The following is a 27,225-nucleotide window of genomic DNA, read 5'->3' on the forward strand; positions in this document are numbered from 1 at the left end:
TATATATATATATATATACATACACACACACACACACACACATACACATACATACATATTGGAAACAATCTAACAAAAGATGTGAAAGACCTGTACAATGAAAACTACAGAACACTAAGAAATTGAAGATGACCTTAGAAGATGGAAAGATCTTCCATTTTCTTGGATAGGCAGAATTAATATTGTCAAAATGGCCATACTACCAAAAGCATTATACAGATATAATGCTATTCCTATTAAGGTTCCAATGATGTTCTTCATAGAAATATTAAAAAGCAGTCATGAAACTCATATGAAAAAAATTGGAAGGTCCAGAATAGCCAAAGCAATCCTCAGTGAGGAAAGTGAAGAAGGCATCGCAAATGCATTAAATAGAAGACACAGAAACAAACCCACATAAATAAATTATTTCATACTAGACAAAGGTGTCATAAACATACATTAGAGAAAAGATAGCCTCTTTAACAAATTGTGCTGGAGAACTGGAAATCTAGTAGGTAACAAAACGAAATTAGACCCCTATCTCTCATCCTGCACAACACTCAATTCCAAGTGGATCAAGCATCTAGGAGTTAGATCAGAGAACCTACACCTACTAGAAGAAAAATAGGCCCAAATCTCCACCATGTGAGTTTAGAAATTGAATTCTTCAGCAAGACTCCCAAAGCACAAAATCCAGAATTTACAACAAAGGAAACAATCAAGAATATGAAGAGAAAGCCTATAGAAAGGGGAAAAAAATCTTTGCCACCTACACCTCAAGTACAGCATCAATCTCCAGGATATATAAATAACATGAAAAACTTAACACCAATAAATAAATGGGCAAAGGAACTAAACAGACACTTCACAGAAGAAACACAATCAGTCAACAAATGTGGGGAAAAAAATATTCAGTATCACTAGTAATCAGAGAAATGCAAATCAAAACTACCCTGAGATTGGGCAGGGGTTGTGGCTCAGTGGTAGAGCACTCGCCTCACATGCACAAGGCCCTGGGTTCGATCCTCAGCACCACGTAAAAATAAGTGAAATAAAGGTATTGCGTCCAACTATAACTAAAAAATAAATATTAAAAAAACTACCCTGAGATTTCATCTCACTCCAGTCAGAATGGCAATTATCAAGAATACAAGTAACAAACATTGGCAAGGATGTAGGGGAAAAGGTACACTCCTACAAAGCTGGTGAGAATGCAAATTGGTTTAACCACTCTGGAAAGCAGTATGGAGATTCCTCAGAAAACTAGGAATGGAACCACCATTTGACCCAGCTATCCCACACCTTGGCATTCATCCAAAGGACTGAAAATCAGCATACTGTAGTGATGTGGCCACATCAATGTTGTTTAGAGCAGTTCACTTCACAATAACTAAGCTATGGAACCAACCTACGTGCCCTTCAACAGATGGATGGATAAAGAAAATGTGGTACATATACAAAGTTGTCTATTACTCAGCCATAAAGAATGAAATTATGGCATTTGCCAGTAAATGGATGGAACTGGAGACTATCATGTTAGTGGAATAAGTCAAACCCCAAAACCAAAGGCCAATGCTGATCCACAACAGCTTGTGGGGGCGGGGGGGAGTGGAGGTTCACCAGACGATGGGGGAAGTGTGGGGGAAAGGAGAGGAATGGAAATGGGAAAGACAGTAAAAATGAATTAGACATAACTTTCCTATGTTCATATGTGAATATACAACCAGTGTGACTCTACACGTACAACTACAAAAATGGGAGGTTATACTCCATGTATGTAAGATATACATGATAATAGAATGTATTTTGATATAACTAAAAAGAACCAGTAAAAATTTTAAAAAAAAATTAAAGGCTTGGGTATATTCTCAGACAGAAGTTCATATGTGCCAGCATGCTCAGATCTGGTCAGAGGCCTTCAGAGCAGAATGGCAGACTTTGACCCTGCAACCTGAAGATTCCTTCCTTTCCCATCTAGCTGCCCAAGTTAGACTAGACCCCAAGTGTGTTTGCACAAGGAAATCCTTGAGAAAGGTGAACATTGCCCGTTTCTTCCTCTATGGATTATAAGCAGAGGGTTTTGAGGTCTGATACGGGTACCAAGGAAATTCTGGTTTCTTAGATATTATAAGTGGGTGCTAAAGACCATGAAGTGCCAAGAATTGACAAGATGAGGAAAAACATCCTGAGACAAAGAACCAAACCTGCCAGCTCTCCTAATAAGGTTCCCTTTGCCCCCACCTTCCTTTTATCTATCACACTGGATGGTGCTAAATGAGCCTAGAGGAAAAAGAGGCGGCTTTAAAAAAAATAATAATAAATAAATAAATAAAACCAAACCACTCATTCCGACTATAAAATCCTATGAAACCCTTGAGTTGAGCTGGGCTCAAGACATTGCTTGACCCCCTGGCAAGTGGTTTACCACATGCCCAATAAATTCTCCCAAGATTCTGCTCTTTTCCCCCCAAACCAGACAATTTTTTTTATTTATCTAGGAGCTGTACTACAGAGAATAAAGAATCCTGTGTTGTAAAATATACACTACTTCAAAATACTGTGCTGCAGAAAAACAATCTTTAGTGATTTACCAATCCAGTGTTGTTTTATGCATATGTTTGTATGTACCCATATGGGTTATCTGGGGAGGAGAGAATTTGCTCTAAAACTTTATTTTATATATAAAATTGGCTAGAAAGAGCAATTTAGCATAGTCTTTATGCCAATAAAATTTAGTATCCAGAATTACTATAAAAAGCCAATTCCCATAAATTTATATTCCTATGAGACCTCTGAATTGAAGGCAGACTAAAACCTTAGTCTATGAATGGTAATCCATAGATGTCACAATAAAGATCACATTTATCTAATTAAGTCATTAAAACAAACTCTGCACAAGTAGCTTCACAGCGATTACAGGTAAAGAAGTAGTTAAAAACAGGAAAAGGCCAAGTGTTGGTGGATTCAAATATAAACTTTAAGTTACCCTTAAGTTTATTATTTTTATAAACACCATTAAATATTACCAGTTAGCAAGTTTGCTTTCCTTTAAAGAATTATATTGTTTCTTCTCCAGCCCCAGAAGGCATTGGAATGAAAAGAACAGATGGTGAATACCAAAGAGGAGAAACAAAGTTTTTAAAGATAACACCAGTTTAAATGTCTACCTCTGAAAAAAAAACAAAAGTTCTACACCTATAAATTAACTTGACTGCACATGTTCACAACATGCTAGTCAGCATAGCTGTGATCTGGCACACACTCAGCTACAGGAGAATCAAGATCCATTGTTATCTGGGATCATTCATTTACTGGTCCAGAAATCTGGCTAGAATATCCACAAAGTCTGCCTCTTTTGGTGTCTCTGGGTTACACTAGAGGGTTCTCAAACTTTGCAAAGTCACCTTTTTTTCCTCTCCCTCCCAAGTAAGGGCTTAAGTTGATATGGAAGAAACCAACTGGTTAAATATAGCAGTGCTCCAAGTGAAAGGTGTCTGTGGTGGAACCTGAGCACCAACCCACTTCCTTCACACCCCACTAGCCCTAGGGAGTTTCCACAAAGCATCTCAGGGTCAATGGAGCGCAGTTTGAAAAGCACCTGAGACTTCATATAGAACACAAAAAAACTAAAAGGAGGTCAAAACTTTTCTGAACCACTTAGTTCAACCACAAAAATCTAAATAAAGAACATTTTACATGATAAACAGCATTATCATGAACACCCATGAATAGCATTTTATGCCATATGAAATCATGCCCCAAACCACTGTCCAGAATTATCTGCTCCAACCTTAACACAGATCTTAGTACAAACCTGCTAAGCTCTTCACTGTCCCTTAAACAGTTTGTTCATTTTCACCTAAGTGTTTTCCCTCCCAGACATCTTCACTCTCCTACCACACTATACAATCCAACCACTGCTCAGGAATCAACCTCCCAACACACCTCTTCGAAGGGGCTCTGACATGGTGGCCTGGGAGCCATGTCCCAGACCCGTGAAGGCCCAAAACACCAACCACTCATCTTGTCCACTTGCTTCATAATTGTACAACCCCTTTGTTCCTTACCTCCCTCCACCCATGGGCACATCTCCCTGAACTCCTGGTATGAAGGACCCATGGTTCATGTTCCACTTTTTTGCCTCATTTCACAAGGTATCATCATGCTGCATCCACATGTATCACAATAAATATTTCTTAAATGAGTGTTTATTTTCAGTCTCTCGGCTACATATGGATGGAGCCATGAAAAAATTTATATAAAGTAAAATACTAGCAGACATTGATTTCCTACTACAACCCACACTCATAAGTCTTTGATCAGCTCCTGCTTCCCTTTATTGTCATTTATGTTTGTTTCACCATGTTATCTATCTCAGGACACACTCTGATTAGACTTTAATTTGTTGTAATAAATCTCTATTATCCCTGACATTATTTAGAACGCATGGCTGCCCGATTAGTCAAGGCAATGATTTATAATGAAATCGATAGATTTTACCCTTCCTTGCGGTTAGTATCACCCTCCCAATTTCATTGGAGGGCCTTACTCCAAACTAGTTTAAGTGCCAGCTACATAGTAATAAGATTAAAATACTAAAGAGAGAATGTCATTTTTGCCAAAGATTATAGGAAACGATTCTTATAATGTGGATATTATAGTTTGAATATGGTTTTTCCCTACCCAAACTCATACTGCTGCTTATAATGTGATATGTAATGTGATGATGTTGAGAAGTGGTAAGGTCTTTAAAAGGGGTGAATGTCTTTTTTTTTTTTTTTTGCACAAGACTGGATTAGTTCTTCCAGGTGTGGATTAGTTACTGGGAGAACAGGTTATTATAGCAATCCTGGCATGTTCTCTGCATCTCTTGCACTTCCATCTTCTGCCAGAAGTTCGAACAGCATGAGGCCCTCACCAGAAGCCAAGAAGATGCCTCACTCTTGGCCTTGCAAAACCACAAGCCAAAGTAAGCCTATTTTCTTTAAAGTGTTTTATTACAACAGAACAGTAAGATGTCTGCTTAAATGGGACATAACAAAAGGGAAGGGGGGGAGGGTTAAAACCTGGTGCCATCACTTGGTCACTGGTCTTACTCTCTCACAATATTTAGTTGATGAGACATGTTCTTCCATCTGATGCAGGGACAGATTTGAGAAAACCCACTCTACAGTGGAATAGAAAACAAAATCCTTCACTCTGATCTTCCAGAGCACTTTCCCACTAAGGAAGTTGGAAAAAATATGTAAGAGTCCAGAGAGAATGCACTTTTCACAAGGGCCAGTACATTTATGTCTGCATCTGAGACCTACCCAAGCAGAAGAAACCTAGTGACAACAGACCAGAACCATACAAATCCCAAGTCACCTCCACTATAGCTTCTCTGGTTCTTTGTTCACCCATGGTATTCAGACTCATTAGAGAGGCTTCAAAGGAAACAGGATCTGACAGGATCTGTTTTCTGTTGTAAACTATTATGGTTTGGATGTGCTGCGTCCCACAAAAGCTCACATGTGAGATAATGCAAGAGGGCTTATAGGTGAAATGATTGGGTTATGAATATCTTAACCCAATCAGTGAATTAACTCCCTGGTGGGATTAATGGAGTGGTAACTGAAGGTGGGTAGGTTGTGGCTGGAGGAAGTAGGCGACTGGGGACATATCTTTGGGGTGCATATTTTGTATGTAGTGAGTGGAGTCTCTCTCTCGCTCTCTCTGCTTCCTGATCATCATGTGAGCCACTTCCCTCTGCCATACTCTTCCACCATGAGGTCCTACCTCACACCTCAAGCCTCAAGGAATGGAGCCAACTATCTTTGGACAGAGACCTCGGAAACCATGAGCCCCAAATAAATGCTTTCTCCTCTAAAACTATTCTTGTTAGGTCTTTTAGTCACAGCACCAAAAAAACAAAACCCGATTAAAACACTGATGCTGCTAGATGAATTGTTGCCACCCTGACAAGTTCCCCCACCAGGCACAGAGGTGCAGAGAGAATTTAGAGCACTGGTTTTAGGTCATGGAAGGTACAGTGAACTTCCCACCTAAGCACAGAATTTCTCTTAGAAAATATTCTCACTGCTCCATAGTAGGAGACTAACCTGAGCTGCACAACCTCTGGAAGTCAGATGGGTTAACAAGCAGGGAGAAGAGGCTCTAGTCCAAGTTGATCAGACTCCCATCTGACAAATATACCTTTTTCCTATCATGGAAGGGGAGGGACAAAAAAGCTGGAAAACGTACATGAGTGGTGGCTCCCAACTTCTTCACCGAAACTCTGCCCAAGACTTCCAAATTTACCAAGACAAAAACCTGTGTGAAACCAGACATTTTATGACAGGTGACATTCTAAAAAAGCTCCAAAGCTTCTTCTACACTAGAAATGCACTTTGTGTTGCCCTGTTGAAAACCTGTAGTGTTTGTTATTATTCAAGATAAAAGTAGATATATATCAGCACAACATTATCAGCTGTTTCTTTGGACAGACTGCCCTTTAGTAAGTATTTTTGTTCTTAAATGTCTTCCTTCATGAAATGATGGCGTTAGTAGATGATTATTTTACTGACCACAACTAACAAATAAGTTGACAATTACAGCTTGATTCTTAAGTATAATTTATCTGAAATCCAAATTCTAAGGCTATTGACTTAGTCTCTATTTCCAGTGTTTTACTTAGCAGATAAACTATTTTGCCCCCAGTTTGATGGATACTAAAGGTCACACAGCAAGAAAGTGGCAAAAACCAATCCCATATTTACACTGCCAGCTGGGATAATGTGCCAGCATACCCTTTGGGAAGTTAGAGTATCACTTTTTTAAATTGATAAATTTGAAGTTATTATTTTTAAGCATTTTAAAGCAAAATTTAGATCTCATTTTTATGCACAAAATAGAGGTTAGCTAAGGAGGTTTACAAATTTTTTTTTCCTTTGCTTTTGCATCTATAAATAAAGCTTAAATGCCAGATGCCAATTAGGATGGGTATCTACATATCATTTTAACCTATGGGTGAAATTCCACAAATACAAATACAAAAAAAAAAAACCTGTTAACTTTGTGAATATGTATAATAGTACCAGCCTAGCTCTGTTTTTCAATGTGTGCCTGTTGTATGTATGGCTGTATAGACTGGCAAAAATGTTTCCATTCGAAGTAGATTTATGTGCAAGAAATCCTAAAGTGGGCAATTTTGAGACTGCAACAGATAAAAACAAAACACATTAAGGATGAATACTATAGGCATACAGTTTTAGGATAGAAGGATTTAAGAACTGATCTCCATTTATGTGCTAAAGACATACTGTAGAAATTAGCTATTTCTAAGCCTGTTCTTCCAGATTTTGAAAAGCCTGATTTTAAAAGGTTTCTCATAAAAGTCACTCTACTAGGGAAGCTATTCATGGCAAACCACCTGGCTAACGTTTATTCCTAGACCTCAAATTGATCATAATTATAAATGTGCTCTCTTCATAAATGTCCTCATATGTAAAACAAGTGGTTCAATTCAGCCAATTTCCCCCATGACTCTATATAAAAAGAGAAATTCTGATCAGCTTTCCTAACAACCAGTAAGCCTGCCCTGCCAACCAACATAAGACCATTAACAGCATGCACAGCCAAACATCTTTTAAATTCTTTATAGTGTCCCCCCTCCAACTGGTGTCTCTTACTCAATTGCCTTTGTCTGCTATTTTCATTCTTTTTTATGAGTTGACTCTTACCTATTAAATCACATCTAATCCATCATCTATGGGTCTGGCTAATGACTCGCCTTTCAGGGTTTTATCCTGTTTGAGTGGAAGGGTGACTTGGCATTTGCTGTCTAGGGAAATGGGAGAGACTCTGAATTAAGAACAGGGTTAATTTGAATTCTCAAGAGTGGCTAGAACACACCAAGCTGCTGGGAACAAAATCCTGCAACTCAGATAGTCTGACCTTTTAAATGCCGTCAAAAGTGGAATGCAACTGTACTTTACTTCTGTTGATAGTAGCATAAATCAGAATAACTAACTTAATTAGTTTTGTTTGCAGTAAGCCGAGTTATTAAAAACAAAACTTCTTGAGAGCAGTTGGTGTTGCCATCTGGCTGATCTCTTTGCTCCTGGTCTCTTTCCCTTCTGTTTCTTGCCATCTAGAAGCCAGTACTTCTCCTGACACACAGCATGGTAGCTGTTAACCCAAAGTGGGGTGTGAGGACCAGACTAAAGTCAGTCTATTTTCCCAGGAATTATTATCTGGAAGGAGTATTGCCTTGGGGTGGAAGAGACCATGCCAGTCATAAGAATGTTAGACCTCTCCAGGCCAGGAATGAAAGTGTCCCCTCCTTTAGGGATGCATTTTGACAGTTGTCCATCTATCTGTGGACTGTGCCCCCTAGGGATGGGCCAGAAGTTCCCAAGAAATAGACTGAGCTCACCTACTAGATCATCAGGTCTTCAATACTTCTCCAAACCAGAGCCTAGTGACAGCCACCTGTCTCCCACTCTCATCATTGCACGTCTCTAGTTTTCTAGAAAGTCCAACATGAATGGGAGAAAAAAATGGCTTTCTACTCCATTAACATTCCCCTACCACAGTGGCCTCCAAATATGAAGAATTAATGCCCCCTTTATATAACTAATTCTGTACCTGGGGAGTTAGAGGATCCGAAGAAATCAAGCTAACTGGCAACTGGCTTTGGGAAAGTTGTTAAATTTCTTTGAAAGTCAATTTTCTCATTCAGAATATGGGAGAGTTGAGTATTTAGTGTCTTTAATGTTGATTATTTAGAACTCCAAGTTCTGTGATTTGTGTAGTTTTGAACTAAATAGAACTATATGCTCCTATTTTATTTTATGGTATAGGGGCGATGCACCTGTGAGCTACATTCCCAGCCCTTTTGAGACAGGGTCTCATTAAAGTTGCTTAGGGCTTCACTATGTTGCTGAGACTGGCCTTGAACTTGCAATCCTCCTATCTCAGCCTCCTGAGCAGCTGGGATTACAGGCATGCACCACAGTGCCTAGCTAATCTTTTTTCTATTATTTAGCATTGAAACTGATATGTTCTCAGTTGACTACAAAATAAAACTACACACATGTGTATACAGTCATGCACCAATTAATGATAGGGATACATTCTGAGACTTGGTTAGGAGATTGTCATTTGTGTAAACATCAGGGCTTACACAAATTTTGATGATAAAGCCTATGACATACCTAGGCTATATGGTATAGCCTATTGCTGCTATGTTACAACCTGTCCAGCACGTTACTGTACCAAATTCTCTAGGCAACTGTAACAATGGTAAGCATTTGTTTATCTAAACATAGAAAAGGTTCAATAAAGATATCAGACAACAGGAATTTTACAGTTCCATCAAAATCTTCAGGGACTGCAGTCAAATGTTGTCCATATTGACTAAAACGGGACATACCTACACACACAAAAAAAAAATTATGTTTTTAAGAAAGACACCCTGCACCAAAGGCAACTCGTGCTTCTTCAAAAATCTTAACTAGCAAGTATAGACATTTAAGAAGCTGTAGATACCACTATAATCCAGATCAGAGATCTCCCTAAAAGCCAGAAGTCTCAATAATTGAGAAAAAGATGAGAATAACTTTCAGTTTCTTTTATAATCAAGACCAGAAGCAAAATACTGTGTTTAATGCAATGATGAATCGACTTGACTAGAAAAGACAACTCAAAGCATCAAGACCACCTTCCAAAGCCTGGTCATCAGAACTTAACTAAGACATGCTATCCCTCAATCATACCTGCAGGCAAAAACCTTATATGCCCAATTTTAAAATGTAAGGATTCACTTTTCTTTTGCTGAAAATGAAGGTGGAAGAGGTGGAGGAGGGGGCGCTTCAATATCATTAAATTCAATGCATTTAACATTTAATGTTCTATGAAATACACAACATTAAATGCTGCGTGTATAGCGTGAGAGCACAAATAGTTGAAACACTATGAGCAATTACCAAAGGCGACCTTTTTATCTGCCTCAGAAAAAGTCTCCAAAATACTTAAGGTTCTGAATAAAAACTAAAATAGCCATTGCTAAGGTTTTATTTACTCAGCAATTGAATGTGCACCTAGCTTCAATTGAAGCCTAGATAGAAGAAAAAAAATCCCAAGATTTCTTGTATTCTTCGATAATGATTTGAGTAACAGAAGCTCTTATGATACATATAACTCTGTTATGTGAGCTCTGTAAATGAACAGCCACATGTGAATAACCAGTTATTGCCCTTTTCACAGAGGACAAGCCAGTAATGCCTTTACAAGGCTATCAGTGCAGACTGCTACTCCCTCTCCCATCTTCCCTGCTCTAAACACCTCTTCTGCCTCTCTGCTGATGATGAATCCTCTGCCTCAGAAAGAGCAGCATTTCTTTCTATTGGAAACACTTGAATGGCACTCTAAAGAGAAAGCAATTTATGTCAGGCACAGCAGTAACTTGAACCTCACTCTTTTGCAGATTAGAGACTCTTATAAATTAGAGCCGAGATTTCATGTCTATGTTCTCAAGTATCCCATAGTCTACTCTTGATATTGAGCTCAAATTTCCTAGCTCTCTTGAAAAGTCAGCCCCATTTCAGAACATGAAACTATTCATAGTTTTCTCAGGATCAAATTTGAAATAAATACTTTTTCAAATATGGATAATGCTCACCATAAATACTATGCATTAAAGTGCTAGTAAGGACAACTAAATTATGTCAAAGTACCCCAGAAGTGAACATTTAAGTTCTTATTACAGAAACACCTTGATTATTTGAAGTATGGCCGAGACTTTGAAAGCAAGGATATACCTTGAAAAGCCAACATACTTTTAGAAGGATGACACATGAACCACACACTAAAGCTATGCACTTTACACATAGAAGGGCACCTCAAGATCATTTATTCTTTCTTCAAATACATGTCTAAGCGGTGTGGTCATCTATTTTCCCAAGCTATAATGATTCATTAGAAACAGAAGAACTTAGACATAATGAGAAAATGAGTTAGGCCTGCTGAGGACATAAAGGGGCATGGCTGAGAGCATGGAGGGTCTGCTTTTTAAGGAGCTATTTAAATGAGAATATCCATCACAGCCATTTAATGTAGACAATTTTACCACTTAAATCACAAGTGGCTAAAATTGGAGACGTTCTAGAGCCTAAGCTCAAACTTTCAGTCTGGAAAATTCCCATCAGGCCCAGTGAGGTTACACAGTAAGATATAACATATGTATTTGCTTTGGCAAAAATTGGCTTTGCACTTTTATTTCTGACCAGTGAAACTTGACCAAGATCCCAACAAAACGCTTCTAAGATAGCATATCCTTACTATGATACATGGATCGTCCTACATACTTTGTATTTGTATTGCATTTTTTCATGTGTTTATGAATATGCATTCACATATCTGTATTCATTTGGTATTTGTAAAAAGTTGTTACCTGAAGAAATAACTCAAGGTTTTCACTTTCCCATCCTTGGTTCTAAATTATTTCAGTTAAAATGAAATGATAAATGCATCACTAATTCAATGATTATGTTGTTTTCTATTATGTCTGCTGAAGATTTGTAATGAGCCAGAACATTTAATTGATTTCAACTGAGTCTATAGGACAGGATCATAATCACTTGAAAGAGATTCTTCATTTAATTTATGACAACAACTAGCTTATGTGACTGGGTGCCAGATGCATTTGAACATTTGTTAGAATAAACAGAATCAAGTGAATATCTGGCATTGTTTGGATACAATATTATCGTTATCAAAAAGAATATAACTACATGTACACATACATAAAACTGATAGACAACCTCCTTAGGAAAAAGATTTAAATGTCCCCCTCCCATATTTAAAGAACGTTTATAGCCTTGGGCTATTATTGCCAGTGGAGTTGAAAATCTTAAATTGTGCTAGATAATATCATTCTAAGGTATTTCCTAGGTTTTCCAATAATTAGTACCTCAAATATTTTGCAATTTTCTTAAACTGCACTTCCAATGTTAAGCTTTCTATCTGACTAAATCAAAATGTAGTCTTCTCTTCTGATCGGTGCATTATGCTTTGCACATACAAATGTGGTACAATAAATCAATGCTGTTTTTCAAAACTTCAATTGATGTCCTATCAAAGTGTCTAGAAGGTTCCCAAGTTACTGTATTCAAACTTAAACAACAAAAACTACTATTTATTTTTGTAAGCCTCTATGTGTCAGATTGTACAATAGAAAATATACACAAAGAACCTCAATTAAAATCTGTTTTGGTAGTCCTTAGTTGTAACTGTTGAAATTTCTCTTCCAAGAGATGTTTGATTTCTATTGTCCAAATGCATTCATAAATGATGTTCTGATTTTTTCTAAGCAAAATAAAAGATGTATGAGTGATTATTCATGTGATACTGCACCACTATTAATTCACAGCCTTGCTGCAGAGAAATCCCAATGAGTTCCTCTACTCACAGGTTATCTTACTTCTCACAGACAAGGCCACTTTGTGTTATCAATGTCTTTAGTTACTCATTAATAGCCTGAACAGAAAATAAGAAGCAGTATTAAAATTCAGATTAAAACTTCTTAAGTGGGAGATTTGCAATGCAGCATTCCCTTGTGGGAAATACTCTTTAGCACTACAGGGTTTGCCTGATCTATACTCACTACTAATGTCCATTGCAAATTCCATCTTGATGTGAAGTTTTCAAAAACCAAAGCAGACTCGAACCACATATGTCAATTTCCCCAAAATTAACATAACAACTCCACCTGCAACCCACACTCCAAAGTAGTACATTTTCACATAGTCTTAGCCTAGAGTTGACAGGGCAAAGATTTTTACCAGCTAAAGTCAGTAAGTCCGTCCATCCTTCTCCATCCTGGAACTCAGCAAAGGAAAAAGGAGACACCAACATTCTTCTGCCAGAAGCTTGGGTGTTTCAGACCTTCACTCACACCAACACATCTTGGCAACAGTCCCTTATATAGGGAGTGTGCACCTAATCTACACATTCAATTCACCTGAGGAACACTTTTTGAAAAGTGCCCAAGGTTGGTACCAAATCAACTCAATTTACATCTCCTTGTGCGAGGCTCAACCACGGGTATTTTTCAGAGCCAACATGCTGTTAATCTGCAGCCAGATTGAAAACCACTGCTGTGAAGCAGTGATTTTTTTTTTTTTTGGTTGTAGATTGACACAATATCTTTATATATTTTTATGTGGTGCTGAGATTCGAACACAGTGCCTCATATGTGGGAGGCAAGCACTATACCACTGAGTTACAGCTTAAGCCCCAACTGGTGACATTTTTTATTTACTCATAGGTAAAACCCTGGGATGCTGCTAAACCTCCTAAAATGCATAAGACATCACCTCACACAAAGAATTTTCTGGTCCAAAAGTCATTGCCACTGCTGAGAAGCCCCAAGATACAAGAAGAATTTGGGGGAGAAATACCCTACTCTTTCCAACTCTAGAGTCACTCACAAAGTAAGGAAAGAAATAATAAGAAGTATTCAGGAGGAAGACTTAGAACCCTGGCATTCCAAACAGCAAGGTTGAATGAGTTCTAAGTGGCCCTTGTCTAACACAAGCAAATAATTTCCTTGTGTGTGCTCCCACTGGCGAGGGTGATATTAAAGAAGAGGATGAAGCTGCTATTCACTGGAATGTGCTCGAAGAAAGCAAGAGGAAACAGACAGAACCAGCAGGATGGTTAACCAATTATCTTATTTTTAGAAAGGAAAAATAAACAACACGATACAGAGTGATGGGGTTATTTATTTATTTATTCCTTCTCATTTGCTGATAATCAGCAATATGTGCCTCTGGTGTTAAAATCAAACAATGTTACTAGTTTTTCTTGATAGTGCCTAATGGGCCAGCTGCCTATAAGGGCCCCTAATCATCAGAAGCTTATTATCTGGAAGGTCAACAATCAACAGATATTGCTAGAACCTATACCATCCAAAACACCCAAGGCCTGAGCAGAAATAGGTATCTGTTAAAAAGCAAAGATCTGGCAAAACTCCTTTGGAGGGGAAAATACTTTCACCTTCTAAGAAAGTTCAATTCCACTTTGAATTTCAATGGATTAGGTAAGTGAAATCCCCATTCTCAGTAGTTAAGGCCAGTTGTGTACTTTTATAGCTAGAAGTGGATATTCAATTACATATTTGCTAATCTGGAATACAGCAAGCAACTTTAATGAATGTACAAATGCTTTAATGTCTAGATGCGATAAGTGTTGAATGGAACCCTCTACAAACTGGAGGGGGGAAAAAGTAGTTGAACAATAAGTTCCAAAGAAGAAAATGTATTCATGAGGATTTTTTTTTTAACCTTAAAGGTTTTTCTGTGTGTTTTTTTTCTGGTTGCATGTGTTGCTTGTGTTTTCTTAATTAGCTATTAATTAACAAAGTTACAGAGGCTTACTTTTAAAACAGAAAAAAAAATATGTAAAATTCATCTTTGCATTCTAGTTGGAAATTAAGCCACTGGTTTTAATCAAAGGAAACTCCTGGATACCAAGTTCAACTACTTCATCTACTGTGTTTCTCATTGAAAGACAAGAAGATTTAAAGATGGCCAAGGCCCAGTCAACTAAAACAGCAATCCTTTTCATTGACGTTCCCTCGGTGTGCTTAAGTGTGTGTGTTTGGAGAAAATGCATATCTTACAGGTAGGACAATATTCTGCCAGTATATATTTCATCTCTCTGCCTGCCATAATTTAGGCACTCCTTCCTTTTCCTTTCATCTGCTTTTTGTTCCTACAAAAACATGCAAGTGCTGAACCAAAACACTCATAGTTCATCCCAACCCTAAAGGAGGAGCTCTGGAAATGACTCAGCAAATCTGTAATTTGGGATTAACCTCGCTACTACTTCTTATCTGTCTATGCACCAATGATTCAAACAAATTGTGTGGCAATTTTTAAAATGTGAAAAAGCATGTCTTACCATCCATATCAAAAATTAATTTGTAACGGCAGGATAAATACAAACTACCAATGCACAAGTTTATAGGCTGATGATCCATAAACATCTCATTGTGCCACTTCATTTTCCAATTAATTACTGAAATGAAAATGCAATACAAATGTACTATAAATATACTCTGGTGAGGATATTGACTGTCACCAGAAGATCTGAATGACAAAACTTGAAGTAGTCACAAGAATGGGAAAACTTGAAGTAGGCACAAGATGAGAAAATTTAAGAATGAGAAAACTTGAAGTAGACGCAAGAATTAAAACTGCAGTGTGATTCAATAATGTAGCTATTAAATCAAATTTGTCGCTAAATTAAGTTGTTCAATTCTACAAAACATTTGCCTGACCCACCATGTTTACCAGAATTCAGGCAAAAATAAATCATGATGTAATATGATCGTTCTCTACAAATATACCTTGCTTTGTGTAAGGCATTGTTTAAAGGTTATACCTAAAAATTTTTCTTTTAAGTTAAATCGTGCATCGATTAAACTAGAGAAAAACTCCCAACAGAAACCTTAAAAACATTTAACAAAATTCAAGATCCTTTCATGGTAAAAATCATTTCAATTATAGAAGGAATGTACCTCAATACAATAAAGGTAATATGACAAACCTGTAGGTAATGCTATTCTCATCAGTAAAAACTTGAAAGCTTTTCCTCTAAGATGCTCACTCTCACCACTTCTTTTCAACATAGTATTGGAAATCCCTGCCAGAGAAATTAGGCAAAAGAAATAAAAGCCATCCTAATAGGAAAGGAAGAAGAAAATTGTGTCTATTTGCTGATGGTATCATTTTATGTATAGGAAACCCAAGTATCCACCAAAAAACCTGCAGACCTGATAAGCAAATTCAGTAAAATTGCAGGACACAAAAATCAACATACAAAAATCAGCAGCACTTCTATAAACTAATAATAAACTCTTGGGAAACATAAAAAAATTAAGCATGCATAAATTTAATCTAGGAGGTAAAAGACTTATATCCTGAAATTTATAAAACACTGATGAAAGCAATCGAAGAAAATTCAAATTCAAATAAGCTGAAAGATGTTCTGTGTTCATGGATTGAAGAATTAATATTGTGAAAATGTCCATGTCCACCCAAAGCAATCTAAAGATACAATGCAATCTTTATTAAAATCCCAATGTCATTTTTCACAAAAATGGCAAAATATATCTATATATCCTTAAGTCCATATGGAACCACAGAAGACCCTGAGTAGCCAAAATAATCTTCTACTAAAGGCTAAAGGCATTGCACTTCTCCAATTCAAAACATATTATAAAGCAGTTGTCATCAAATAGCATGGTACTGGCCAAAAAAAACAGATTGATGAATGGAATGGAACAGAAACTCCAGAAATAGACCCAAACACTTAGGGTCAAATAATTTTTGACAAAGTTTTCAAGAACTTACAATGGGGACAGGACAGTCTTTTTAATAAATGGCATTGGGGAAACTAGATATCCACATGCAGAAGAATGAAAGATTTTTGTACCAAATACAAAAATCATCATAAAATCTTCAAAATAGATGAATGACTTAAATATAAGACCTGAAACTATAAAATTATTAAAAGGAAAAATAGGGACAAGTTCTATAACACTGGTCTGGGCAATGATTCTTTGGATCTAACCCTAAAAGCACAGCAACAAAAGTAAACATAGAAAAATGGGATCATATCAAACTAGAAAGCCTCTACACAGCAAAAGAAATAATGGAGAAAGTAGAGACAACACACAGAATGAGAGAAAATATCTTCAAGTCATACTTCTTATAAAAGGTTATTGTGCAAAGCATAAAAAGAATTTATAAAGTTGAATACTCTCTAAAGTGTTCAAACAACTCCACAGCAAGAAAACAACCCAAATTTAAAAATGGGCAAAAGACTGAACAACATTTCTCAAAAGGTCTATAAATGGAATACAGGAATACAAACAAATGTTCAGCATCATTAATTGTTAGAGAAATGCAAATTGAGACTATAATGAGATGTCACCTCACACCTGGTAAGGTGATTTTATCAACAGGTTGCAAGATAAATGTTGGAGAGGATGTTGAGTAAAGGGAACTCATACAATGTTGGTGGGAACATAAATTAGTATAGCTATTATGGAAGATGGTTCAGAAGTTCCTCAAATAATTAAATATAGAATGATTATATGACCCAGTAATCCTACTTCTGGATATACTTCCAAAGTAACTGAAATGAATATGTAGAAGGAATATCTGTACTACCACATTTATTTCATCATGTAGTCACAATAGCAGGGATTTGGACTTGATCTAAGTGTCCATCCATGGATGAATGGATAAAGGAAATATGGAATATATAGAAGATAGAATACTAGTCAACCATAAAAAAAGGGAATCCTTCATTTGCAACACCATGATAAAAATGAAGGATATTATATTAATTGAAATAAGTCAGATACAAAAAGACAAATGTCACATGATCTCACTTATCCACAGGATCCACTCAAGTGGAAGTCACAGAAGTATACGGTAGAATACTGGTCATCAGAGGCTGGGATAGTGGGAAAAGAGAAAATGTGGAGTTGTTCATTAAAGGGCACAAAATTTCAGACAGGAGGAATAGATTTTGAGACCTTGATGACCATAGTCAACAACAACGTACATCTCAAAATAACTAAGAAAGTGCATTCCAAATGTCATATAAAAATATCATCAAGGTAATGTATGTTAATTAGCTTAATTTAATCATTCCACATTGTATACATAGATCAAAACATTCCATTGTACCCAACAAGTATATACAATTATAATTTCTCAGTCAAAAATAATAATATTCAAGAATAATAATGGAAGAATTATTTATTAAGTGTACCACCTGCCGCTAGCTATTGGGTTTTTTGTTTTATTTTGTTTTGTTTTAGTTTAAGAAACAAAGTTTCCTTAAAATAGTGCACATAGTTACTTCTACAGCTCATTAAAATGTAATCACAAAATGGAAAAGTCCTTAACTATCTCCCCACTGACCCATTACAGCCCCTGAAGACAAGTGTCATGGCCAATGACCCATCTCATGATAATAACACAACTAAAATATCTTTTTAAATGAGTTTTATCTCTTCTGGAGACCTGCATAGCCAAGCCCCACCCCCCCACCCCCCAAAAGCCACTGGTGCACAGCTGCTGTGGCTCTTGGCAACAGTGAGTGTAGGTTCAGTTAACTTGGTCCAGACACTAGCCAGCCAGGAGGCCTCCAGGAAGCAGGTGAATTGGCTTCTCCCTGCAGCCTCTTAACACAAACAACCCAGAAAGCAGTAGCTTCCTATCCCTCCCCTCCCTCTTTCTAGTTCTATTTGCACTAAAAAGAACACTGGCTGCATCAGAAGCCAAGCTTCCGGAGTCAATTTTCAGCACTATGAGAAAAGGATTAGGCTGAAATGGAATCCAACAGGTAAATCCCCAAGTACAATATTGAAAATTACTTTGTGTCACTGCTAAAACCGGCAGCCTCTTCCACAACTGCTCAGAGCTAGCTGCACATAAACTCTATAGAGCAGCTCCCAAATACAGGCGGGGGGGGGGAAACTCAGTTGTTTTGAATGAAAAGTTCCACATTTATAAAAACCAATCACTTTAAGCTTCAACCCAAGGATAGGTAACACAAAAGAAGTGTAAGGTTTGGGGGGGGGAGGTGGGTTATTGTGGTTGTGGATTTGCGAGAGTGTGTGTGTATGTGTGTTGCTTGTTTGGTTTTTGATTTGTTTTCTTTAAGAAATGATTTCTTTCTCTCTTGAGTTCAAAGTAGTTTCAGAACCAAGATGCAGAAAATTAAGCCTCTTCCAAAAGGTTTAAAAGCTCAGGTTTAGTGCTGCCTCAGCAAATGCAGTGGATGTTATGCTTTGGAAATCAAAGGAGTGTCCAAGCACATCTGCACATTTTAAAGAGGTACATTTAAATGACCCATAAAGATTCTTATGTAATGTAGAAGAGCATACTGTCCAGAATATGTTTAGGAGGGTTTGGTTAGAGGGTTGGTGAGTTTTGGGTGAGTAGGAAAGGGAATTATCTGATACATTTTTAGATACAAATAAAAATCACAGATTCATGCTACCACCCCCAACACAATGGGAAAATTTCTCAAGATTAAGGAACATTTATAAGCACTCAAGCAAAGTAGCATCAAGTCTGCATCAAGGGACACCATATTTATTTTTCAACGTGTCTTTTCAACATAAATATTGATTTCTTCCTGAACATAAGATACTAGCTTGGATTCAGGACCTGCTCAGACTTCATTCAACAAGTGAGCCGGAGTAGGAAACCTCATACAATTCAATAAAGGTCAAGAGGGAAGAATCTATTTTTATCTCCAATATTTAGATTTCACCCAGGCAACTCAGGGTCCCAGGGAATTATTGTTCCTGTCCCTCCTCTAATCCCTCACCCCCCAACCTTCTTCAGGCTTACTTGACTGATAACTGTATTAAACAAAAACAAATTGAGGGGAAGAAACACACATCATAATTCCAGAGCCAATGCCTCTTCCTCCTCCCAATCCACCCCTTTCCAGCATGGCTGGAAAGCCCTTGGTCATTCAGAACTCTACTGAGTTGCCCCAGTCAACGCAGTTCCCCAGCACGTACTGACCCACCGTTCATGCCACTGTAGACATTCCGGTGATGGAGTGACGCGTCCTCCTGCGCCTGTCGTCTGAGGGTGCCCTCCCTGCTGCCTCCACCACTGCCTCCGCCTCCGTGTTTGTGATCAGGGCTCCCCCCAAAATGCTGTTTGAGATGCTCGGGGCTGGTGCCCCTGGCTCTGGGTAGGTGCTCCAGACTCCCACCAAGGGCATGTTTCTGAAGATGCTCGGGACTCCCTCCGCTGTGCCTGGCGTGTTCCGGGCTGCCCCCTGGCCTGTGCTTCTGGAAATGTTCTGGACTCCCGCTCAGCACGTGTTTGGGCAGCATTTCAGGACTGCTTCCAGGGTGTGGGTGCCTTTGCTGTTCCGGGCTACCCTTGCACAATGGTTTGTGGTGCTCGGGGCTGGGTCCTTTGAGTGCTTTGGGGTGATCTGGGGTCCCGGAGGCCCTGGGTTTCTGTAGATGTTCAGGGCTGGCGCTTCTGTGCTTGGAGTGCTCCGGGCTGCCCTCACTCCGGGGCTTCTGCAGGTGCTCAGGGCTGCCACCGCTTGCGTGGTGCTTGTGGTGGTCAGGGCTGTCAGTGCTGCCAGTGCTGGAGGTGCTGCTGCCATCGCCCACATCCCGCACATACGGTGCGGTGGAGGCAGTGAGTTGGCACAGGCTGGCCTGGCTGTCAATGGAGCAGCGGCTGCCGGCGCAGCCCGCACCCTTCTCCTCGTCCAGGAGCACGCAGAGTTCCTTGAGCTCCATGTTCTCCTTCACCACCTCCTCCTGCTTCACCTCCAGCTCCTTCAGCTTCTGCAGATATAAGGCCACTTCCTTGTGCATCACCCCAGCAGTGTAGCGGCCTAGTCTCTGCCACTCCCGGGACACCCTCTTGCCTTTCTGCCTGTCATCATCCAGGAAACAGCAGAGGTCCCTCAGTTCCTGGTTGTCCTCCTGGAGTTTCTGGTTGATATCCTGAAAAAAGACAGAGAACCATTCTAGGGAGGTACACATAGGAGACCTCATTAGGCCAGACTTCCCAGGAGCCAGAGAATGTGGAAATGCTAAATTCTCCAGGAAATTGCCAGAGGAGGTAGGAAGGTGAAAAGAAACTGAAGATTTTTAGGTTATCCTTAAAAGTTAAAAAATGATAGGCATTGATCATGTTCCCTGCACAATACTTTACTTGCATTATTTTATCTAATATTCACCTAAACACATAATGGATAATAATTATTATGGTTCTGAAGGGGACCCATAGATGGGAAAATGACTTCTCAAAGCTTAACTCATCCAAAGATCATCTAGACAGTATTTAGAGAACAGCCAGTTAATTAACAGGGAACCAGTCAATAGAAAAACAAGGTTCCCCCTACCCCACCCTCTAGAAAGAAAGATGGCTACTTGCCACCTACTAAACATTTAAAAACTCTGAGGCAGCAGGGCTTTCAACAGAGCAATCGAAGGACTACTTAATTTTTAGCCCACAATATGGAATGAGCAACCCCAATCCCCCCACTAGGGAAAGGCACAATTGCCCTCTAGTGGCATTTCAGTCCTGCACATCCAACCCATTTGCCATACCCAAACAAATATTTCCCAAGCATCTGACACTTGAGCCTCAAGGACCTCTTGATATACAACACCCCTTCCCAAATTACACGTTTCAGCAAATCCCACCTCCACCTATGCTCTTCTTAAGAACCTGTAGTTATCCCTGGCATCTCCTCCCTCACCTTCTACTTCCAAGCCAAACAAGTTTTGGGACTTGATTTCCAAATTTAAGTTCATCTAGTCACTCCCGTGTTTAAAAAAAAAAAAAAAAAACTTTGAATAGCTTCTCATTTCCTTTAGAATAACAACATGCAAGATCCTTCAATTCTCACAAGATCCCAAATGCTATGACTTGCTCTACTTCTCCAGCATAGATGGTGATCCATTTGTTCATTCACAAAGATGTAGTAAAGCATCTATTATGTGCCAGAAACCAGCCAAAGTGGTATGGATATATGGATATATCAGTAGAGGTAGCAGACACCTTCACATCCCCCAGTTTTCATTCTGGTGGAAAAGAATAGGAAACACACACACACACACACACAAGCAAAGCACATAATGGGTCATAATGAAAGATTCTGGGGTAAAAACTAAAGCAGATTAAAAATTACTACTTTTCAAGAGAAGGTGTCTCTACAGGAAAGGGAAACATTTAAAGCAAAGACCTCAGTGAAATGAAAGAGCAAACATGTCAGTGAAGCTGATCCCAGGCAGAGACAAGGCAAGTACAAAAGCCCCTGAAAGGACATGACAGCAAAAGCCCAAGTCACAGGGAAGCCACTATGTAAAGCACAGAGATAAGGAAGGTCTGAGTTGTCAGGGACTGAATAGTGGTCAGACTTTGGGTTGTTGAAGAGCTGAGAGTAGAGGAATGACATATGATTCATTTTGTGAAGAACCATCATAGTTCAGTGTAAAAAAGCAGCCAGCTGGGTTGGGGAGGGGAGAGCAGGGAGGGAGACAGGACAAAATGGCCACCAGACCAGCAAGGAGACTACTAGGCTGGTCCAGGTGGGAGATGATGATAGCTTGGATAGGTGGCTTGCAGGGCAGAAGGTGAGCATCACACATTAAGCACCCCCAACCTACCAAAGGGGAAGGCCTTCTCCTTTTTCACTTGCAATGCTTTCTTTCCCCAGCCTTCTACACAGCCATCAGGGTTCATTTTATGTCACTCCCCCATAGAAGGCATTCTGAAGAAGGGCCACCCCAATATAAAGAAGGTCTACCTCTATGCTCTATATCACCCCTTAGACTTCGCCTCTGTCATACTTACTACAATACTGCCATGTATGCCTGCTAATTCAAGTCTCCACCCTCGATAGAGTCATGAGAATGGGAACCTCATCTATTCCACTCCCCTGTGCATGCAGAATGCAGTACACCCATTGTAGGTACCCCAAACTAAGAAATTGAAACATGCATTATGCCATTCCTACTTGCTCTCCATTCACACATATAGTGAAAGAAGCATCAGGGTTTGATAGAAATGATATACAGGCAGCTGTGGGACTGCTACCTAAGAGTTACCCTGTTTTTCCAAGCCTGAAATCCTCTGGTCTTGCAATTTCATCATCCAATCCAGAACCTGAGGTTCTCAGAGAGGGGACTTACTTCTTTTAAACTGAGGTTGATTCCCATACTTCCCCTGATATTGACTAGTAAATACACTTGAAAACATCTGCCAACCATATCCTTCACTTCCTGACATTAACAAGGCCTAAGATGAAAGGGAATTTTGAGGCTTGAGGAAGAAGCCTATGCAGCTTCGTTTCTAACTCCAGTTGTAACTCTTGGCGTTACCAACAACTCCATTTCCTTGTTTCCAATGCCGGCCTCTTCCTTTTGCTTTCCATGGCCCCTTTATGACTAGGACCTGAAGTTTGCCAACAGTTTCCTAGCTGGCCTTTCTGCCTTAGTCTTCCCTCCCCCACTCCAATCCAAGCACTCCTTGGCCTGCTGAACCAGACTGATCTTCAACTTCAAAAACATTTCCTGAATGTTTTGCTTCTGCTGCTAACCAACCTCCAACACCTTCCCTTTGCCAAGAAGTGAATAAACCCCTGGGCCAAGCCTAAAAGGATTTTTCTGCCTTTCCACCTTTAGCTCCTTCTGTCAACTAGTTTTGAACCCTGAGAATACCATGCATTCCAGCTACAAGTATCACCTTCCTGCCTGTATGAACTTATTTCAAAGGACAGATTTCTCTGAGAAGTCTCCCCCTGCATGGAACACCACCCCATGAATAAATGAATGAAGTAACATCCCTCCTGTTGTTAATGCCTGAAACACACTTTAGCATTCATTGGGCATCAGTTATCTCCTTTCTCATATAGATAACATAGCTTCTAGAAGGCAGAGGAGAAGTCTGATGTCTTTTTTGGGGGGTGGGGGGACATTTGCAACATATTTATTATGGTACCTTGAATATAGTGGGTGTTTAATATGTGTTTAATACGTGTTCTTGGATTGATCAACCCTATAAAAGCCCTAGGCTTGGGACCAAAAAAGTCTACAGCAACCCTAATATTGTATACAACTAAAATGAGCTAATAAAAATAAAGAAATAAATAAAATTTTTTAATGGGGGGAAAAAAAGGCTACAGCTGTAACTACTGAAAAAGGGCTTCTTACAATTGTTTTCAGTGAGCCCTGCCATGTTGGAGTCCACAATAGTAAGAGGATAAATTATCCCTTGATGCAGATGCTTTAGAGAAAATCAGAAGCTGTGGATATTCAGAGAAAATAATACTAAACAAAATTAATCTTTCTAAGCTTCAAAAAATTATTCACCATTTAGTTTAATCCTGGCATTTGATAGAAAGTTCAAGTCATGTTCTTCTTCATCTGAATGAATCTACATCTGAAAACACTTCCTTTTGACTATCCCCACAGCTACTCCTGATTTCTCTAGAACGGGAATGCAAACTGGAATTCCAAAGGCTTCTCAGTTAATGTCCTCTCTAATTAATGTCCTCTCCAAAGAACCTAAAACAGTCCTTTCTCAGTATTCCAGGAGGGTGGCTGGGAGCAGGTATGGGCCCATTCACTTTATTTTATCACAGCTCCTTCCTATTATTAATTTTCTCAGGAATATTATTTAGTTACTAATTTGGGGATATTTCCTTCACCCTCTGATGCCCAGCTAAGCAACCAGCTTGATAATAACCTTATGAGCTGGTTCTTCAAATCTTCCTCATTAAGACTTGGAATTTCGAGTTACAGTAGATGGGATAGAGAGAGATGATGGGAGGGGAGGGGAGGAGGGATAAGAAGGGAATAGGAAGGGCAGCAGAATACAACAGATACTAGTATGACAGTATGTATAAACGTGATTGTATAACCAATGTGATCCTGCAATCTGTACACATGGGAAAAAATAAAAATTCATACCTCATTTGAATCAAATGTATGATATATGATATGTCAAGATCATTATAATGTTTTGAGCAACTAATTAAAAAAAAGACTTGGAATTTCTTTTTCCAAACCCTAAGTGTTCTTCTGACATCACCATAGTCCAATAGATGTTATCCCAGTGACTAAAGTGGACTTTTAAAACTTGAAGTCCATCTCCTAGAATACCACCCAAACTTTCAATCTTCTGCCTGCAGACTATGAAGAACTGCATCTATGATTAAAGAAATGTTCTAATTTGTTCTTTCTTCTTACTGCAGGATTAGAAGAAGGGTTTGATGTGTTAGGGAGCAAGTAGAGAAATTAATGAAATTCAGACAACAAATCGACAGAGATTCAGTTGCCCCAGAATCATCCCCCCAACGGGATTCTGGGCCAGAGTAACCTGAAGGTTGGTATATGCTCAATAATACAAAGAAATGTTTCTCAGGAATCCAGCACCCTAATCTCCTTTCTCCATCCCTTTTGAGTTCACACATTCTAATCAAAGAATGTCAACTACCCAAGGAAGAAGAAAGTAGACCTATTTCCAACATTTTAATCTGTGTGACTTTGAGAAAGCTAACTAGGCTCACTGAGCTTCTGCATCTGGGTATCACTTACTCTTCACAAAACTTAGTATGGAATCAAAATCCCTATTGAGCAGATGAGAAAAAGACTCAGAGAGGTTAACAGTTTGCCCATGCTGACAAATCATACAGCTGCAGTCCTATGTACTAGCCTTAAAAATATTTAGATATAATGTCAATGTCAGTTCACAGAAAGGGGCACAGCAAAGAAAAGTGTTGTGGCCTTCATTATCCTACCTTTACACCTCTCAATGCAGAGTATCCAACCATAGAGGCCCAAATATAAAATCTCTTTTTCTTATGGTTAAGACAAAATAAATAAGTATACCTACCATTAATTCAGTCAATCATGTTTCTGATTGCTGCAGTGTCTAAGGAAGCTCTGAGGCCAAATGCTGAAGAGAAGGGAGAATATTTATCTCTCAGCAGAGCCTTAACCCCATGGCACCCTCAGGCCACCTCCTGAATTTACCCAGGGCTGACATCAAAAGAGTATACTCTGCCACAGAAAGTAACTACCTCCATCATTTCCGAACTTGATAGAGATAGGCTAGGGAGTCTTTTAATGCCAGGTCATGAATCTAGGCCACAGGGAAACTTTCTTACCTGGTTGCCACTTTTAACTGGCCAAACAGCTGTTTCTCTAAATGAGGCTCCTCCAGCAAAGAACAGGCAGCCCACCACCCAGACCCCTCCCCACTCACACCTAGACCCTCATACACAGTCAAGTCCACACAACCTAAAAGAATGTTGAAGAATTTCTTAAGCTATTATATTGATTCTTCATAGCATTAAATATTCAGGAAATTAATTGATTAAGTAATTTAAAACTTTCCCAAGCCACATCATGGTTCAAACCTTGGAAGATTAAATTGGAGAGAATTAATACCACTGTCTAGCTTTGCCTAAGAAACCCAGACCTGGAAATTAATGACTATGCATGTATATGTCCTCTCCTGATGACTCTAACCACCATATTTTGCAGTCAAGTCCAGTATTAAACCTTTCCCTGTGTGATCATAACTTACTGTCACAACATCATAGGAAATGATTCTTATCATTTGCATTTTATTGATGAATAAAATAAAGATCTGACAAATTAATTAGCCAAGCTCACCTTTCTGGCAGATGCAGACTTTAGATTCAAATCCACCTCTGATATTCCTTCTCACTATTTTAGCCTACTTCTATTCCCCAAAGTGCCTGGTTCTTAATAAATACTCCATTAGTAATGAATTAAAATAAAGAAGAGAGCAAGCCTTGGGATTTCTCTAACCATGGAATCTTCCTTATTACACCCTCTCTAGGGACTATATGACAGCGAGTTTGGGTCTCTGGGAAGGGCCATTTTCACCCACACTGACTTTAGCACACAGGTGAGTCTTGGGCACCCGGCCCCTCCCACCCCTCTTTGCCCCAAAATCCCAGGGCATGAGGCAATTAACCGAACAGAGTCCACTGCCTGAGAAGTGGGGTGGAAGTGGAAAGGGACAAGAACAGCTTGTACCAGCGGGAATCTGCTCCCTGAGGTCTCTACAGTGATTTCGTTTGTGTCTGGCTTCCTATAAACAAAAGCAGAACAATGAGAGGAAGGAATACCAGGAGGCACCAGGCAAGCCTTGAGGAGAGGAAGTTTGCAGTGCCTGCCGGCAGGGCGGTTCCCGGTCACCCTGCCACCAGGTCTGCTACAGCCTTGTGGGCATGCTGCCGGCACACACAGAGATTTCCAAGGAGAAAAGTTAGGTTAGTGGGGCTTGGGGATTCCCCCCTCCTTTTGCTATGGGCAGAAAGATGACGGGATCAAAAAGAAAGCATTACTGCCCGACACTTGGGTACCCTTTCAAAACCTTGACCCCTCCATATTGAGTCCTTTGCTGCCTCCCCCTTCTTTACACGCTGGATAAAATTAAAATCAAATTAGGGGTAAACTGGGGAGGGGAGTAAGGCAACTCCAGGTGACGTTAGCCGAAGTGGAGGTGAGAGCACAAAAGCTAGGAGTCTACTTGAAGGCAGAACTTAAGATCCTCTGCACACGCAGGCTCCAAGGGTGGCGCCCGCGTCTTCTCTCTGGACACCCCCACCCCCCACCCCTTCTCTCGGCAGTGGTGCCCTTTCATC

General features: G+C 39.3%; 1 protein-coding gene across 6 annotated transcripts in view; it reads right to left on the reverse strand.

Annotated features, from left to right (window-relative positions):
• Ccdc85a (coiled-coil domain containing 85A) overlaps window positions 1–27,225 on the reverse strand; it is a 170,890-nt gene that overhangs the window by 142,118 nt on the left and 1,547 nt on the right. For all 6 annotated transcript variants that reach the window (XM_048804304.1, XM_048804306.1, XM_048804305.1 and 3 more), the window contains exon 2: window positions 19,591–20,539. In XM_048804304.1, coding sequence (XP_048660261.1) covers window positions 19,591–20,539 — 949 coding nt within the window. The remainder of the gene's footprint in view (window positions 1–19,590; window positions 20,540–27,225) is intronic.

Source organism: Marmota marmota, unplaced genomic scaffold, assembly GCF_001458135.2.
Source record: "Marmota marmota marmota unplaced genomic scaffold, marMar, whole genome shotgun sequence".
In the NCBI taxonomy this organism is placed as follows: Eukaryota; Metazoa; Chordata; class Mammalia; order Rodentia; family Sciuridae; genus Marmota; species Marmota marmota.